The 17,638-nt window shown below is 54.4% G+C and overlaps 2 protein-coding genes across 2 annotated transcripts; both read right to left on the reverse strand.

The window, feature by feature from the left end:
• Positions 1-594: 594 nt before the first annotated feature.
• On the reverse strand, positions 595-13,956 carry SPSK_08256 (E3 ubiquitin-protein ligase HUWE1; the record flags this gene model as incomplete). The annotated part of the gene is made up of 4 exons (XM_016734862.1): positions 595-689; positions 759-5,123; positions 5,204-13,784; positions 13,909-13,956. 4 exons carry the CDS (start codon positions 13,954-13,956, stop codon positions 595-597), a joined length of 13,089 nt encoding a protein of 4,362 aa, XP_016586775.1.
• A 1,842-nt stretch (positions 13,957-15,798) lies between these two features.
• Positions 15,799-16,926, reverse strand: SPSK_09456 (uncharacterized protein; the record flags this gene model as incomplete). The annotated part of the gene is made up of 1 exon (XM_016736028.1): positions 15,799-16,926. One exon carries the CDS (start codon positions 16,924-16,926, stop codon positions 15,799-15,801), a length of 1,128 nt encoding a protein of 375 aa, XP_016586776.1.
• Between the last annotated feature and the right edge of the window lie 712 nt (positions 16,927-17,638).

The raw sequence follows: 17,638 nt of genomic DNA on the forward strand, positions 1-17,638 counted from the left end.
CTCTTTCCCATCACTCAGCTCTTAACATTGATCTTATATGATACTGCGAGTCCAGCATCTGTTCATTAAGGAAACAAAGGAAAAATCAAGAAACAGTGTGACGTGTGTTGCGCTTTCTCGAGAAGAGACAAAAGTTTGCTCTAGACTGCACTCTGGAACAAACCCTTGACATCCACGTAGAAGGCAGACTATATGTGTTGCTATGTATGTATCAGCCTCTATGTTACTGATCAAAAACCCCTTTCCCTTTTTTCTTATGCTATGCCGTTTGGAGGAATTGGCAAGGCAACAAATAACATAAAAGTATAAAACATGAAGCCGAAGAGAAGAAGATCGTAGGGAAAGGGCCGGAACAAGTGAAATAGAAACAAAAACGAATAGAAAAACATGGAATGGAACTGGATGCAGAACGAGGTAGTAATAAAAAAACAAAAATAACAGGACTCGAAAAAACAGTTGCAAAATGAGTAAAACAAAATCAGGAATAAAAAGACGAACAACCATAGGAGAATGTCCACTCCTTTGTGGTCAGACCGATGTTCTCTGAACATTTCGAGAGTCTGCACTATGTCTCTTTTCTTCCCATTCACCAAATCACGCGAAACCAAAGTACTCATTACCAGCAGTGATGGCCTTGAGCAGCTGAGAGCGCATGGCGTCATAGGTCTCGTATTCAGGCAAGTCGAGTTCTATAAAAGAAATGGTTAGCAAAAACGTATCGGATGAGTATCAAATGGACAGGAGGGGAGACCACATACGGTTGAAGCACGTGTGCGAGCTGGGCAGCCGGTCCTTGTCGCCATAATCGCGGTGGATATTGAAGCGGTTGATACCATTCATACCCTCCAGCTCCTTGAAGCCGTTGAGCGGCACCTTGGACGTGCCTGTCACGAACTGAAGCAGCTTCGCCCGCTCTTCCTTGTCAAAGGACCGCACCGCCCGCCAGAACCACTGAATTTGGGGCGCCGCGCTGTTGTAGTTGTGGTATTCCGTGTTGCCACGCCAGTCGTCGATGTCAATGTCTGGCAGGCCGGAGATGAGCAGCTCGAGCTCCTGCTCTGTAAAGATAGAAATGAGCTCGGCAGGAATGATATCGTGGAAGCCCTTGAGGAACTCGCTCATCTGGTCCTTGACTGACGCCAGCAGCTTGTGCTCCACCACCAGCCGCACATAGTCGTGCTTGTTCTCCTCCGTTACCGCTACGTCGCGACCGTTGGGGACTAGGTCCACGACCTTGGTGGCACCAAACTCGTCGTCGACAACTGAGAAGGTCTCGGTGATGACGTCCGTGATATCGTTCTCCAGCATCCACACCAGCGACTTGTAATACTCCGGGTCAAAGGACTCCATGTCCTTGACCGACACTGGCTTGCCAAGGATCCGCTTGTACACGGCGCGGCTGAAGTAGCACTCCAGTAGGCGGCCCTCGTACAGAGCTTTGCCAATGATGCGACCGATGAACTTGAAGAACATGAGATGCTCATCGTTGATACCGCTGAGCTTGTTTGGATGGAATGTTGTGCGATCCGAAGACACGGGGATGAACAAGGCATAGTTTGGATCGAACATTTGCCGCGAGAGCACCTGGAACCATTCGCGGGTCACGCCGCCGGCGTCAACACCCTCCTCGCCATGGAACCGGATGTTGAGTTTGCCGTACTTCATTTCGTCACCTGACTTAAAGTAAAGCGAACGGAACGAGTCGTGGAACACTTGGTCACGGCGGACCGAGAGCTGCAGCGGCGGGAACGAGGGGCGCTGGTGCTGGGCGCTTGTCTTGGCGTGCACGCTGCGGTTGAAGTAGTTGCGCTTATTGTCAAACTCAAGCACCTTGGGGTTCTTGACCAGCAGCGAGAAGGTGCCCGACATGAGCTTGGGGTTGTTGCGGACAAGCTCATTCAGGATGCGCCGATGCTCTTCTGTGAAGCGGAAGAATAGATCCCACACAGGGCGGCTTTCCGGCGGAGGGCTGGACAGGAGCAGCATGCTGTCGTTGCTGGAGCCGCCAGACTCTTTGTCTTTGCCGCCCAGTGTTAGGCTTTGCGACATCTGTTGGGTGGAAGCCGCCTCGCTGGACTCCGGCAGGTTTGCGTTCTTGCACACAACCATCAAAGACTCGATCAGCGGAAGCAGGATAGTTGCAACATTCAGCATATTGTCACGCTGCCGGATGGCGCTCAGGCACGAGCTCAGGCGGCCCCACATCTTGATGAAGGTCGCGTTATGGTAGAGGCTGCCCATGTAGTCCTCCTCGTCCACGTCAGGGGTGTTCGCGGCGTCGTCCTTCTCCGCCTCCGCCTTCTTGGCTTGGACACCAAATAGGTGGTCGAGCGCGGTGAGCACCCGCAGCAGTTTATTTTGCTCTGCAGCGCCAGGGGAAAACTTAGCCAGCGCAATGCCCTGAATCTCCGTGCCCGTCTTGGCTGCTTCGATGTAAGGCAGCAGCTCGTCCAAGTCGCGGAGAATGTTGTTGCTCAGCGTCTTCGCTTGGCGTGCAAGTTCCTGGCCAAAGCGCTGCTTAGTGCCTTCAATGCACGACAGGTTCTTGATTGTCGAGATCGTGTTCTGGAACGTCTTGGAGCTGCACTCCCGCGCAACAAAGATATTGACAACGAGAGACAGGTTGTAATCCGGAATGAAGGGAGTCACTAAGTCGCGCTCCTTGGCCAACTGCTGGTCCGCTGCGCTCGTGGCTGCGTTTGCCGACTTGGATGTAGATGCTGTGCTGTCTCCTGCGGCAGCAGCGGCCGCGGAAGGCGTGGCGGTTGCTTCAGCGGCGCTGGTCCCAGCCGCAGTCGTGCCAGCGGACGTCGCAGCAGCAGCAGCAGCAGCAGCACCTTCACTGCCCTCAGGGTCCTCGCTTTCTTTGTCTTCAACGGAATCCTTTGCTTCAGCTTCTTTCTTGCGCTTCTGCTCTTCGGCCAGTTCGCGGCGACGACGTTCACGTTCGAGAGCCTGCAGAGGTTGTGTCACTCTGTTCAGGAGCTCGGCAAGCAGCTGCATTACGGACGAGCTCTCCATAACGAGGTTCTTCTCAAGCAGTAGCAGGAGTGAGTTGATGCCAAAACGCGACGCTTTGGACTGGACGCCCTTGGCCTTGCGATTGCCAAACGATTTCCTAAGAGACGACCCGATAAAGTCATGCTCCGTCAGGAACAAGGATGGGATGTGCTGGTTGCGGCTGCAGAGGTCCACAAGAAGGTCAAGGCCTTGTTGCACGATAAGCAGGGGCGAGCTATCCAGATGAGATGCTTGGAGAGAGCTCGGGCCAGCAAAAGATGTGTTGGTGGCAGCCCGCTTAAGACTGCCACTGGTGCCAGGGGTCGTCGTCACAGTGCTGGAAGAAGCGTTGCCAAAGCCAGACTTTGCATCCTTCTCCTTGTCCTTCGGAGGCTGTCTTGCCTTAGCAGAAAGTTGGTTGAAGCACCGCTCCACAGCGTCCATATCCGAGCTTCCATCTTGAAGGATATGAAGAAGAGTGCTGATGATCTCAAGGCGGCTTTGCCTGTTCTGGCACAGATCAATGAATAGATTGAAGAGGCAAGTCCGTGTCGTTCCCTGCTGCGTCACAAACATGAGACGCAGAAGGGTGGCAACACCAGACCGATCCATCATGTGCACCACAGGACGCCGCTCAATCTTGGCCACCAACTTGTTGTCGGCTGCAGACTCACCAGCACGACCAGATGGACCGCCAGCGAGTTCACTTGCACGTTCAGAGTGGCTGCGGCCAAGTCCTTCCCGAAGGCGAGGTGCGCGATGCACTGGCGGCTGTTCTTGTTCAAGCAGGTTTCTTGCGTGGGCTGCCATCTCCGGTGGCAGGCGATCAAAGAGCTCTTCGCCCTGTTCGCGTAGAATCTCGTTACGAAGACGCGGCGGGAATGACATGAGAATACTCGCCGTATCCATTTCCTCTTGCGCGGCATTGTCTGCCGCAGCTGCATTGCCAGCTTGGCGACGGTCCTCTTCTCGTTGACGCCTGCGGAGCTCTTGCTGTTCCTGTTGGACAATATCCATGCGCAGGTCGTCGGGCAAGGCATCCAAGAAGGCGTTATAGTTCTCGTCAAGCTCGCCGGTCGTCTCTGCCTGTTGGCGCGCCTCTGAACGGCGAGCAGTGAGCGCTTGTGCAATAACCTCTTCACGGAACTCTTCTGGAAGCGCTTCTAAATACTCAGGGTCAATGCCGAGGTCGGTGATATCCATTTCGGCACCGCGGATAATAGCCATGACACGCTCTTGTGGTTGTTCTGGCTGCGCGGCGACGTCTGGTGCCTCGTTCGTGTCCTCGCCATCGGCACCAGCGTTCGTCTCGACACCTTCCATGGGCTCAGAAGTGTCCCTGTCGCCCCGTGCATCCTCGTCGGCGTCTGGGTCGTTATCATTGTCGCCGGCGGCGGCAGCAGCTTCAGAGGCAGCGGCTTCTGCAGCAGCAGCGGCAGCGGCAGCAATCTCAGCAGCAGCTTTCTCTTCTTCTGCTTGCTTCCGAGCGCGCTCCTCAGCTTCCTTAGCTTCGCGTTCCTTCTGTTCTTTGTCTGCACGCTCTTTCCGCTCCGCTTCTTGGCGTTCAAGCTCTAGCTTGCGATCCCGTTCTTTGCGTGCTTCTTCCATAGCCGGGGGAATCAGGGCGCGTAGGATGCGAGTGTAAATTGCAGGGCGAATGCCTTCACTAACGTTGGGTCCGAACACCACGCGAGCTTCCGATGTCCAGCGGTCAGTTGTCGTGGAAGGCCGGAAGGCGATGGCTGCAGCAGGCTCGGTGTTTCCGCTCGTGTCGCGACGCGAGTCAGATGTGCGGCTGTCGTGATGCGCGCGGAAATCATGAGGAACAGGCATGCTCACTTCCCTAAGCTCACCATGCGGCCCTTGTGTGATTTGGAAATGGAGAGGCTGGCCAGCTCGTCCAGAGCTGAGAACGGGCAAGTTGTTCATCAAGTCGTTAAGAAGAGCCATGGGGTTATCCGCACTAGTGAAGAGACCTGTTGGCAGACCGAGGCGGAACATAGTTGATGGTAGCCGTTGACCGTCCCGAGTTCCCCCACGCGACCGCCGTAGCATGGGGTTGATGCCCTCGTTGGCGTTGTGACGACCGGTGCGATCATTTCGGAAAAGGTTGGTGAAGTCGGCTGCAGAACAAGAAGGTTAACAGAAGAAACACCATTATGCATATTTGTGGCAAGAAGTTGCCCAGAAGAATCACACTTACCACCAAAGCGATGGTGACGATGAAGGGGATACGGGTGCCCATGGTCGTGGTGGGAATGATGATGGCGGTGGGGGTCGGCGATCATTGTCTCCCAGGCTAGACCTGCAGGATCTTCTTGTGCCAAGGAGTCCTCGTTAGGGTAGTCTTGGTCATAAATGTAGTCTTCCTCATCCATGCCATCATCGTCTTCATCGTCCTCCTCCTCTTCGACGCCATCTTCGATATAAGGGTCGTCATAGTGGTCGATTTCAACGTCATCACCGCCGAAATCAGCGTTCATATTTCGGACGATCTCGTCAAAGCGGCTAATTCTGTCGCCGTCAGGGATGATCTGTACTTGGTGAAGATGCCCAGCCGGTTCGACTTCGTAACCATCGTCATAGCCATCGTCGTCATCAGCCTCCTCGTCGTCTTCAGACTCGCTCTCCCACTCGGAAGCTCCGTCGTCCTCCATAATGTCGTCTTCGTGAAGGTCCTCAATGACCTCCTCGATTTCGTCCTCCATGTCTTCCATATCCTCCTCGGAGCCGACGTCGTCGCTGTCTTCCTCATCGTCCTCGTCGTCTTCGTCGTCTTCGCCGTCGTCCATGACCAGCTCAACGACGCCAGGCTCACCATGGAGGCCTTCGACAGGGCCTATTTCGTCGTCATCTTCGTCGCTAAGGTTTTCTTCGCCGTCATCAGTCATCTCGTCGTCATACTCCATCTCGTCGTCGTACATATCGTCATGTTCAGAGTCTGAGTATTCTTCGTCGTCCGGATCACCACCTTCAAGCATACCGAGTGACGAGTTGCGGTACAAATCGGGTGTCTCCTCGCGATCATCTTCCATATCCGATAGAGATGATGAAGACATGACATCGTACTCGATTGCATCTGCCGAGGCAGATGACGGGATGATGTTGGTACGGCTCAACATAATCGCTGTTGCGGTGAGGACATTGAGGACGCGCAAAACATGCTTCAGAGTGCGCTTCGCACCTGGGAAGGCCAGGTCGATGTCGGAAATGGAGTGTGTCAGGGCAGCGAGAAATCCTTTCTCATACATGAGACGCCGGAGTTGCATGTACGAGTGCGATTCTGCATAAGGCATGGACGAGCGCTCTTTGTCGGCACCGATCATAGCAGACATGAGCTCGCCCAGGGCAGACATCTTGCCGTAGCGAACATCAATTGGCTCCGACGAGTTAGCGGCCTCTTTGTACGCTTTCAGTATTGTGTCAAGGACAAAGCGCCGGACAAATTGGAGGTCCAAATCCTCGTCAAACTCGTAGATGCTGCGAGTTCTTGCCGTAAACTTCTCTGGCGTCTTCTCAACTAGGGCGGTCAAAAGTCGTTTCGCTTGGTCCGCAAGTGCTGCCTTCTTCTTTGCCGCAATGGTCTCGGGGGGGTTCGTCTGGCCGCTGTTGCTGCCTGCGCACAAAATATCATTGAGAAGGTAGTTTAGCACACTAGTCCGAGGCTTGACTGGAGTGAAAGTCTGAAGAGCGATGCCGCGTTTGAAGTTGATAAACTCCATCTTGGACCGTGAGTAACTCCGAAGAAGTTCACTTAGGCATGAGATCAAGAATGCTCGATAAACGAAAATCGGGTAGTCACTTGGTCGGAAAGTTTGGCCCGCCTTGTCCTTGTCCTTCACTCCAGCAGGAAAAGCCGACGCAGCAACATCACGCTCGAGGCTGCTTGCAACAGACGCGAAAGGAACCGGCGTGGACGGCGCGGATCCGGCCTCGCTGGTAGGGTTCGGTGTCGGGGCTGCAGTGATAGGAATGTCTGAGCCCAACGGCACCTTGGCTGCCTCCTTTGCAGCTGGCGTTTCCGCGTCGTCAACCTTTTGGTACGTCATCAGCTGCTCAAGCAAGAATGTGATCACGCCATCAGGGTTTTCGACAACGGGCCGCTTGTGCTCCACGACAGACGTTTCCGCAGGCTTCGTTGGCGCATCGGGCATGTCCTTGTCCAATATGCTGGCTGCCGGCTTCGTAGACCCATCAGCACTGGTCTCAGTCTGGCCTGGAGTATCCGTTTCCGTTGATGGTCGCACATCGTTGATATTCAATTCCTGTGTTGCTTGCACCGCCGGTCCAAAAGAATCGTCATGGGATGCGGTCGTTCCCGATTTCGGTTGAGCGCCCTCTGTCACCCCAGCGACACTATCCTTCAATGCGATCATAAAATTGTGCCGCTGTAATGACTCTGCTGTTATGCGCGTCATATAGACCAGATCACCCAACACAGAGATGAAAATTGTGGGGTTTCGCAACGCGATATGAGCAAAAACGTCGAGGAAGGTCTGCAAGTCGTGGGTACGCTGGTGCCGATGAACCCAAGCGTTTTCGAAAAACAAATGGATCTCAAACGTCATGATCTGGCGGAGCACTTCTTCGTCTTCGATAATGTGACGCAGGGTAGTGGCAATGTAGACATTCAATCGTGTTTCAGAGAAGCCGCCAGCCCCAATTCCGGACAACTGCTTTGCCATGAGGAACAACCTCTGAAGGTTCTTCTTCTCGCCAACAATCTTAGCCACGTCGTGTCTTCTCGTCATGATCTGAAGAACCCGGCTGACCGAAACGGCCAAGCTGTCGTCTTTGCCGATGCGTGGAAGAATGTCGAGAGTCAAGTCGAGCAAGACGTTTCGCTGCTTTTCATCAAGGATGACCGTGCGCGGCTTATACGACAAGTCCTTGACCTCGGCGGAGTCGAAAGTCGGGAAGATCCACTCCACCCCAGTTTCCTGCTCGTCCTTGATTAAGAGGATCTCAAACAGCAAGAAGATGTGGGACAACCAAGCGGGTAAATCCTCCGTTGAGCCTCCAAGTGGAACACGGAGGAAGCCAAGTAACTCATCGATGTTGTTTCTAAGGATATCGAGGGTACAGTCGAAGAAGGAGCTTGTATCATTAATCAGCAGGCACAACAGATAGGCGTACGCTGAGATGCTTGCAGCATGTTTCTTCTTGTTCTCGTCGTCAATGGCAAACGAGATAAGCGCTTCTGTCAGGGTCTCGCCGACCTCCTGCTGCGCGTTGGTGCCTTGTTCTTCCAGATCTAGGGGCTGGAGCACGCTCGCCGAAATAAGCTCGGCAATATCTTGCACGGAATCGGGGTGCATTTGAATAACCGCAAGACAGCGGTCGACGAGATCCTTGCGCAAACCGGCACGCTTTTCCATCACGTCTTCTTTGGAAAGCACATCGGATACAACAGGCGAATCAGAAGCATCCTTCTTGCTGCTACTGCTGTGACTCCTGGAACCACCAGGCTGGGGTGGACTCAGTGGAGGTGGAGGCATGGGAATTCTTGGCAGGGCGAACTCAGCGTCGTCCAAGAGATTTTCAATCAAAAGGTCTTCTGAGCTACGAGGGTTGTCGAGTGCCATCACGTCCATTGAAAATGGCAATCTAGGCGCTGTAGTTGTGCGCTCACCAGAGCTCCCAGCGACTGGGGCAACTGTCACATCAACGCCATCATCCGGAACAGATGTTTGCGCTGCCTCAGAGGTACCTTCCCCGTTGCCACCCGTCGTAGTTGGAGGTGCGGCTGGCTCGGGCGGCCGGACATCAATGGCGGGTACGGGGTAGCGGGATCGAATCAGGCCTTGGACAACCGCTCGTCCGTACTCCAGAGCATGGTCCGAGTTGCCGTTGGCACGGTAGATGCTTTCAACAGCAAGGTCTTCGCTGAAGTTGTCTCGCTCATGGGCACGAATGATGCGGCTCTCGTTGTCTCTCCACGGGAATGGGATATGAGAATCGCCGAAAACATCAGTTGGCGATATTTTTGGTCTTGATTCGCGCGTGTAGTAGCCGTGGTCAAGATCGACGGAGGCAATCGTCTTCATGATCTCAATGAGCCTAGAAAGAACAGTGGTCGAGATCTTTTCAAGGACAGGCGATTGCCAAAGCTCGGACACAACCGGCAAGACAGCCATCCAGGTTTCGATAACCAGTTGGTTGGCCGGCTGTTGGTTATATGGTCGTTCTGAAGACCGGGAGAAAACGCTGACTTGACCCGCCGAGTCCTGGATGTTCTTAGGATTGACAATGACCGCGTATAGATCCAAAATGCTCTTCATGCCGATGGCAGCAAAATACAACTTCGTCAAGTTGTTGCGATCTTGCGAACCATTGTTGATGGTTTCGGTAAACGAGCGGAGCAGCGCATTGAGTGTTTCAAATCCACCGTGCTTCTTAAAAGCCAAAAGAACAGGGATAACAACATAGGACGTCGAAGTACCATCTGGGCGCTCGCTGTTCCGTGTCGGATCGACAAGTAGGTCTTGTACAGCTTCCAGAATGACTTTTCGATGCTTCTGGCTGGCAACGGTACTTCCATCCACGGCTTTGAGCTGATCCAGAATGGTCAGAGCTAAGATTTCAGCAATCTCCAAGTGCTGGCCCCGTACGAACGAGTCGCGCTCTCTACGAGGTAGTAAGGACTTCCCAATAGCCTGTAGATCGGGAACAATCACCGTTGGGAAGGACCGGAAAAGGGTTCGCATCGTCTGGTAGTTCTGGTAGTTGTCGGACGCCATCTCCTGTTTCGTTGGTTTGTCAGCTGACGGGTGCGCCAATGACGAGCTGCTAGGTTCGACAGCACCGAAGGTGTTCGCAGCGTCGTCCACATTGTCGGGTTGCGTAAAGGCTGTGTTCGACAAGACATCCGCAAACGCAGGCTCTTCAGCCTCGCTCACCGCATCAGCGCCACTCGTAGTCGCAGCAGCAGATGCAGAAGCACCCACAGAGTTGCGGAGTGCTTCTAAGGCCGGAATATGTGCTCGGGTCCAATTCTCGGGTACAACGGCACTCAGAGCAGCTTCCTCACCCATAACGAACGAAAGAAGGGGACCAAGACGCCGAACAAATTCTTTGTAATAGTCGAAAAGAACAATTGGATACATGGACGTGGTGCCTTGGCGGTTGAGGGGGAAGCAACTTTGGATGAGGTACAGCAGATATCTAACCCTGAAGAGAGCCTTCAAAGTCGTTGTCCCGGCGGCAATCTGCTCTGGGGTGGCGGCGGGGAAATCGGGCCGGACAAAAAGTGAAAAGACAGACCGACTCTTATTTGGCTTCGAGGTCTTGTCGCTGCCCTCGATGAGTTTGCCCTTTTTGTCGTCGGCGACTTTTTGATCTTCAATCTTGTCTCCCTCCTCATTCTTGTCCTTTGTGTAGGGTAGCACCAGAGGATTGATGGCGTCCAGCGCGTTCATCATGCGTGTAAACATGGCTGGTACGCCGAGAATCGGGGATTTTTCAAGAATTTGGGCAAAGATCTGAAGGAATGTCGGCGAGATCATTGCGGTGGGTTGAATGAAGGGCAATCCCGGGGACTCGACAAGATCCAACAAAATCTCGATGCCTCCCCGCTTGATGAACAGGGACTGTAAGGTCGAATTGCCTAGGTAAACATTCAAGAAGAGGGACGCGGCAGTGATGTAGTTCAAGGCGTCTTGAGGCGCAGTGCCTGTACCTTCTGTCGAGATCGACGCACCGCTATTGCCTGCTGCAGGAACTGCAGCAGAACCGCTCGCGTCGGCCATGTCCACGTCTTCGACACTATTGCTCGCTTCACCAGTCGGCGCAGATTTTGTAGATTTCGGAACAGGGAGAAGCCGGATGCCCCACGAATCGGTCTGTGCCTTTGTCTCAGACAAATAACCGACACGGCTGACCATGTCCAAGACGGCCGTTGTAATCAGCGGCCGTAGAGATGGGTGGTGACGCGCCAGTTCGTCGAAGTTGGTACCGATTGTCGAGGGCAAGCCGGTCTCAGTCTCCATGCAACGAACGTGGGCGGGGCTTTCGAAGATCTCGAAGTAGCTTTGCAACGCGCCCGACGTCATGACCATTTTCCGTCCGACATTATTTAACGATATGGAGTTGAGGATAGATGGGATAGAGCCAATGACTTCAGTCGAGGGTAGGATGCCGCCGGCAAGAGTCCAGTTTCTGGGGCTAGCAAGCTCCTCACGGGTCAAGGGAACTTTGCGGGCATCTGTCTCATCAGGCGTGGACTCGTCTGACAACGTTGTATCCCTATCGTCATCGTCGTCGTCATCATCGTCTTCGTCGTCGTCTTCGTGATCATCACCATCTCCATGATCTTCGTTGCCCCGGTCATTGCTAGGGCCAGCAGCACTCCCGTTTCCATCGCCACTACCAGATCCGCTGTTGTCGGCACTCTCTCCGTTTCCCTTATCGGTGGATTCGCCAGATGCCTTGGGGAATGAGGCGGGAGGCAGTGGCCGGCCTGTGATGGTCTCGAGAAAGCTCTGGATCAGGCCAGACTCGGATAGGGCAGCGAAGCTTGTCGGGTCATGGTTAATAAAATGACTCAACGTGGTCGCAGCGTTTGTCCAGACAACCGAGCCAAACATTGCGGTATTCTCGAGAATAATACGCAAGCTCTGCAGAAGCTGGGAGTTATCAACGAGATTGCGGAGAAGTCGATCGTTGCCGGGGCCGAATTGGTACGAGCTAGCCATGAGATGGTAGATAAACTTGAGTAGCCACTTGAGCGTCTGTTGCAGGTAGAACGGAATGTCGTAGTCAATGACGCTACAGCGCATTTCGCGGCCAGTAATCTCACCCCGTTGGACAGCAGCCTTGGCGGCAGCGACTGTATCGACGAGAAGCTGCGAGACGACATCTAGACCGTGGGCGGCAGCAAATGGCTGGAAAGACGTCGGGAAATTGAGCACGACGGTGTCTAAAAACGTCACAACAACGAGGTAATTGCGTTCTGCAACGGGCGACCGCACTTTGAGAGCATCAACAAGGATATCCATAAGGCCGGCGCCGACAATGTCCTGCATTCGATTACCAGCCGTCAAATGAAGTGTGAGCGAGAAGAGCTGCTTGCGCCAGTCGTCATGGAGAATTGTATCCTCGGGGCTCTCGTCCTTGTCTTCTTTCATGTCCGCAACAGCCTTGCGCAAAACGTAGAGAAGGACACCGTGGTTGACGCTTGCATTGACTGCTGACATGACATCGTTGGTCTTAGAAGCAAAGCCAGCCAGACTCTCAAGAAGTTGCAACGCAATAGATTGCAGCCAGATCGGAACAGGGGACTTGCTGGCGCCGGGGCGAATCAGTTCGGCAAGCTGGTAGGTGAGCTGAAATCGTCTAGGCTCTTCTGCATCTTGCTTCAACACCTGCTCGAGGAATGCAGTCTCTGGATGGATGAATGCGAGATTGGTGATGGCGAGGAGACGAACAGCCAAAGCCAGCTGCCGTGACTCTTCCGAACCGAGCAAAGCCTTGGCGATGCGGATACGACTCAGCAACTCGTACCGGGCTGTCTCAGGCATATCAGCAGGACACCGAGCCATGAGTTCATAGATGGTCGAAGACTGCACAACGCGGGACGGGAGCTCAAAATAGCGCTGGCCTGAAACAGCGGTCTCATCTCCAGCAGCGGCATTGCCAGGCGTGCGGGTTAGCGCATGGGTCAAGGGCGACGACGCATCCTCTGCGGCTTGGCCAGATACTCTTGGGGTTCGATCCGAGCCCACAGTGGACGCACGGCGCAGCGGTGTCGGGGTAGAGGGAATAGAAGAGTAACCCGTGCGATCATGGACGCTTTGTGGCTGGCCCGGAGACAACTCTTGCGAGTCGGATCCAAGGCCGTCTTGTTGTCGCGACTTGTGCTGCGGGTAGTACGTGATTTTGATATCGCCCCAGGAGCTCCAGGACGAGGCGTCGGAAGCTGAAGTGGTCGCATCAGTGGGTGCAGCACTGGCAGGGCCATCCGTAGCAATCGAAACAAAGTCATTGGAGTACATGGTCGTTATTGCCTTGGATGACTCGCCATGTGCCTTCTCCTTGCCCTTTCCTGTCGATGGCGGGGCCGGGGGAGCGGCGGCCGCCGCAGCCGAGCTGGAAGCACCCGGCGCAGGTGTCGAGGGCGTGCGCTGAAGCGTGGGGGCGGAATTGCCAAAGGGCGCGGTCGATGCAAGGGACCCAGAAAGCGGCGTCTTGACAAAGGGCAAAGCCAGCTGTTGAACTCTGTCTAAGCTCATATCGTAGTGGTTCTGCAGTAGGGCCGAGTGGAACGCGCGCGACGTAGTACTCGTTCTTTTGTAACTGGCATGGTACCGCAAGGCCAACTCATGGCCGACGTGCAGGGAAGCTTTCAGGATCTGCAGCGATGACGAGTTGAGGAGGCTGCTGAGGTGCGAGCTGCTCGCGTAGATGCTACGGTTTCCGCAGTGCTGCAGCAGATTCCGGGTGAACTTGAGCACAGCCAAGATCAACTGGGCGTCGGCATCCTCCTCAAAGCCCAGCTTTCTTAGCTCAACAGAGTCCCATTTGTGGTTGTCGCGGAAATCGATGGGGTGTGTCGTTGTCTGGAGAAGGATCTCGTTTGCGAAGTCGCGCGCTTGGGGGGCATCCCGGAGCTCGTATGTTTCAACAAAGCATTCAAGGATGTTGTCAAATCGATTCAGAAGCGGGATCCAATGGTACATGTCGCCACGGGGCAAAGGCCATCGTGCCGGAAACTGCTCGAGGACTTTAGGTAGTAACGGCAACGGCGAGTTCGTCGCAGACTGAACATATTCGGCCAGCCAGGGAGACTAGAGGGGGAGGGCAAGCGGTTAGCAAAGAGAGTGAGCCGGGATGAATGACTAGATAGTTCAGAAAACCAAAAACCGTAGGTGCGGTTCCAGATGCTCGTTGGCAATAAGAGGCGGTGCATACCATAGATTCCCTGTGCTTCGGCTGGAGCAACTTTGTAATCTTGCCCATCGTGGCGGCGCCCAGGCGGGTTCTGTCAAGGAAAGCAAGAAGCTCGAGTAGGAGACACGAGGCGAGGTCGAGGACAGAGGAACGTGAACGGGGGAAGTCGGAAACAAAGGAGGAAAGGGAAGTGCGAGATATAAGATGGAACTCAGCTCAGATCTCCCCCTCCACGGCTGCGAACGCGTGGGTGGCGATCACTCCGCCCGCGCGGATCGAGCATCCAAGAAGCAAGCGAGCTTCGATGTAGAAAATCGTCCGAATGGTCCGGTTATGCAAACGGCAGAAATAAAAGAGAGGTGCCGAGCGGTGGGCAGCCGGCAGCAGAGAGACAAACGTGCAGGAAGGTCTCTCGGAAATCGGCAGCCTCGCAGACCGGCTGAGCTAGGTCACCAGCAGGGTGAATGGTAAGTGGTCGTGTAATTCGAGGCGAGAAAGCAAAATGTCGCGCGGTTTGATGCAAATGTCGCTCTATCTTCGAATGCAAAAACAGGACGACGTCGGTATGGGATGAAGATGGCAGATGGGTCGGAAAGATGTGTAGCAGGAATAATGTTGAGGTCCAAAAGTCAAGGAAGGTGGAGATCAGAGGTTCGAAATTTCAGGCTTGTTGTGCCGGACGGCGACTCTGATGGGGCGGCAGGCGCTGATGCTTGTCCTGTAGGGAAGGTGCGAATCAGGCTGGAGAAGGTGCCAGCTGTGAGTGGGCAGCCTGGCGAGTATGGCTTGGTAATAGCGAAAGTGGAAAAGCTCGAAAGGTGCAAAACTGGGTCGCAGGGGCCAGGCGAAATGAATGAGGTCAGACTTCTCTCTGCCTGTGGCAAAGGTGCAGTAGCGCCAGGCGGTGAAACGGTGATTGGCAGTAATAAATGGCGGGCGGCTCATGTTAGTCAGTGGGCAGGAGGTAATCACACATGCTGCAAGGCGGCAGGACCAGGCGGCAAAAAGAGACAGAAGAGGCAACAGGCAGCTTGACGTGTAGCGTGTCTGGTGCTTCCACGGTGATGTGGGGCCCACTGGTTGTCTGTGGATTGTCGGATCACCAACTGGACCTTAACTGTGTGTCACAGCTCACAGGCTAACGTTCTGCCTTCATACACAGTTTCTACCTGAGCCAAAGACTTACTTTAGTCTATGCTTCCCATTGTAGCCCCTTGAGCTTGGTCGTCGTCGGCGCCTACCGCCTACATCATGCCTGCTCCTCTGCACAAGACTAGCTATGGTTGATATGCTGCCTTTTGCTCGACCGCACGTTCCAGACTGTCCTTTCAACTTGACAGTGGTGCCATCTGATAGCGTTGCTGATGCCTCATCACGGTCGCGGCCAAATAGACTCCGTGTTAGTACGGCGCAGCATCTGCCATGACATTTCGCCGGGTCATTTGCCGACACTCTCGTCATGTCTGGCGGCCGCTTTCGTGCAGCTTTTTCTTTCCAGCACGACCAGAGCATCGGCCAGGATGGGCACCAGCGGCCTCTGTGCGTATCCAAAGGCACACTGAGTAATTAAGAGACAACTGTAGCTTACCGTCCCTTATGATATTTAATGATCAAGCAGTGGCCGAATGTAAGCCACTTCGTACCATGGGCGCCAACTGATAATAACCGCATATGCAAACTAGCATCAACGTATATATGTGACGGACCTATATTGTGCAGGCTTTATGAAGCCGTGGTGTTTTTATTAGGCCTTAAATTCAGAGCCTTCCTAGAAAGTCATAAAAACGAAGTCTAGACACGCATGCTAACGCCATCCCGCTTCCATGAGAATGCTCAAAATGCAGACAGATAACCACTCGCCGGAACATGCTAAATAGCACGTAAAAAACAAACCCAGTCATACTATCTCGCTCATGACGCAATGCTCTCCTGCTGCTCACTGTCATTCTCCCCACCCCATATGTCCATGCTCTCCTGTTCGACAGCCCGCATTGCGTCGGCCACGTCCTCCAGCTTCGCGACGACATCCAAAACACCCTGGTTCACACGTTGAAAGTAGCGGTCGTTCGCCTCACGCCGCTTGCGGGCTAGCAAGATATCTACTTGCGTTTCCTCTTCCAATGGGCGGTTTGCAACGCGCTCGACATTGTCTCTCGAGTGTGTGGCGGCACTGCCATCCCCTTTGAGCCCGCCGCCAGCAGAGACCTCGTCGTCCTTTCCTCCAGCACCACCACCCGACATGCTCGTCGCCGTCGTTGTCGCAGCCTTGAGCAGGTTGTGCGCTGAGAGCTCGCCCTCTCCCAGCATACCCTCGCCGCCAATACCGCCGGCCTCGTCCGCTTCGCTTTGAGCCCAGGCTTGGGCCAGTGCAATCTGTGCTTGGCGTAGTGCCACCAGTTTCTGGTCGTGGTCGGGGCCGAACACGCGCGTACCTTCGGACGCCGACAGCTCCACCTCCTCAAGCGTCGCCTGCATCTCAGCCCAGAGAGCGTCCGTCCTATCGGTGGCTCGTGTTGAGGAAGCATGGCGTAGAGGGAGAGGAAGAGAAAACGCCGTCGCGGGTGCACGAGCTTTGGTGGCAGAACCTCCAGACGCAGCGTACGCACCACTCGCCTGAGTTGCCACGGCCGAGCCTCCAGTGCCACCCACAAGCAAGGATCCCTGACTGGCGCCCTGGCTGTGTACGGTCGAAGAGTTTGCCGATAATGCGGGGGGCGGGCTGCCCGAAGTGCTCACGCCGCCACCTCCGTTGCTGACCTCCTGTCTAAGTCGCGATGTCGTGCGTTGTAGCGTAGGCAGAGACGGCATGCGGGATGTAGCGGCCGTGGTTCCGCCAGGTGATGCACCGGCAGCACCCAAGCCGAGCCCACTAGCAGTCCCAGCATTGGTCGGCTGGCCCTGCCCGGCTGTCCCTCCAACAGCACCGCTTCCGGTGTCTCCACCTGCAAGCGAGAGGCTGGATGAAGCTGGTGAAGAGCTGGTAAATAGGGCCGGCGGCGGCCCCCGCTGCTTGGATTTTCCCTTAGTCCACTGAGACATGGCTACATCTTGCGATTTGACCTTTTTAACCAGCTGCGATGTGTTTTACCTTACTGGTTGATGCCATGTAGGTAGCTTTCCAGGGCAGCTTCGAGGCGCACTGACGTTCTGGCAAAATATGCATTTAAACAATATTCTTATAGATAGATATGCATGTAAAAGTAATCATGTGACTGCGGGGCTCGTTTCTAGGCGCGCAATAGGCCAGAGAATTTTCTTCCTCCAAAACCTCCACTTTTTTTCATTAGAAAAGGTAGGGCGAGAAAACCCTACTGGATCGAAAGGGGAGGTGGTGTGCCCGTACTTGGTCTTCCATTTTTTTGCCAGCCCCGACCCGAAAAAGTTTCCATTGTAGTTGTGAAGTTTTCCTGCTTGTCTCGATTTCCAACTCCCTCCTCCATCAACAAACTATCTTCACAGCGATCACCACACACGAATCGGTACGTTTGCTTGGCGCATATTCTTCCTTCTTGACGAGCCACCACGACGAGAGAGCGACGGTTTTCAACATTCGGTAGTGACTGGGCGACAATATCTACGTTTTTTTTTTTGCGATTCGAAATCACGGCAGCTTTCCCGCAACACGAAACGACGACAGACGATTCGAAAACATTACGACCGACGAACGGAACTGCTCTTGATTCACGTACGACCACTGCTCTAACGACAACTTGCTATCCGTCTCACGTATTCGATGACCGCCTGCTCTCTC

The sequence above is a fragment of the Sporothrix schenckii genome, assembly GCF_000961545.1.
Source record: "Sporothrix schenckii 1099-18 chromosome Unknown Cont44, whole genome shotgun sequence".
NCBI lineage: Eukaryota > Fungi > Ascomycota > Sordariomycetes > Ophiostomatales > Ophiostomataceae > Sporothrix > Sporothrix schenckii.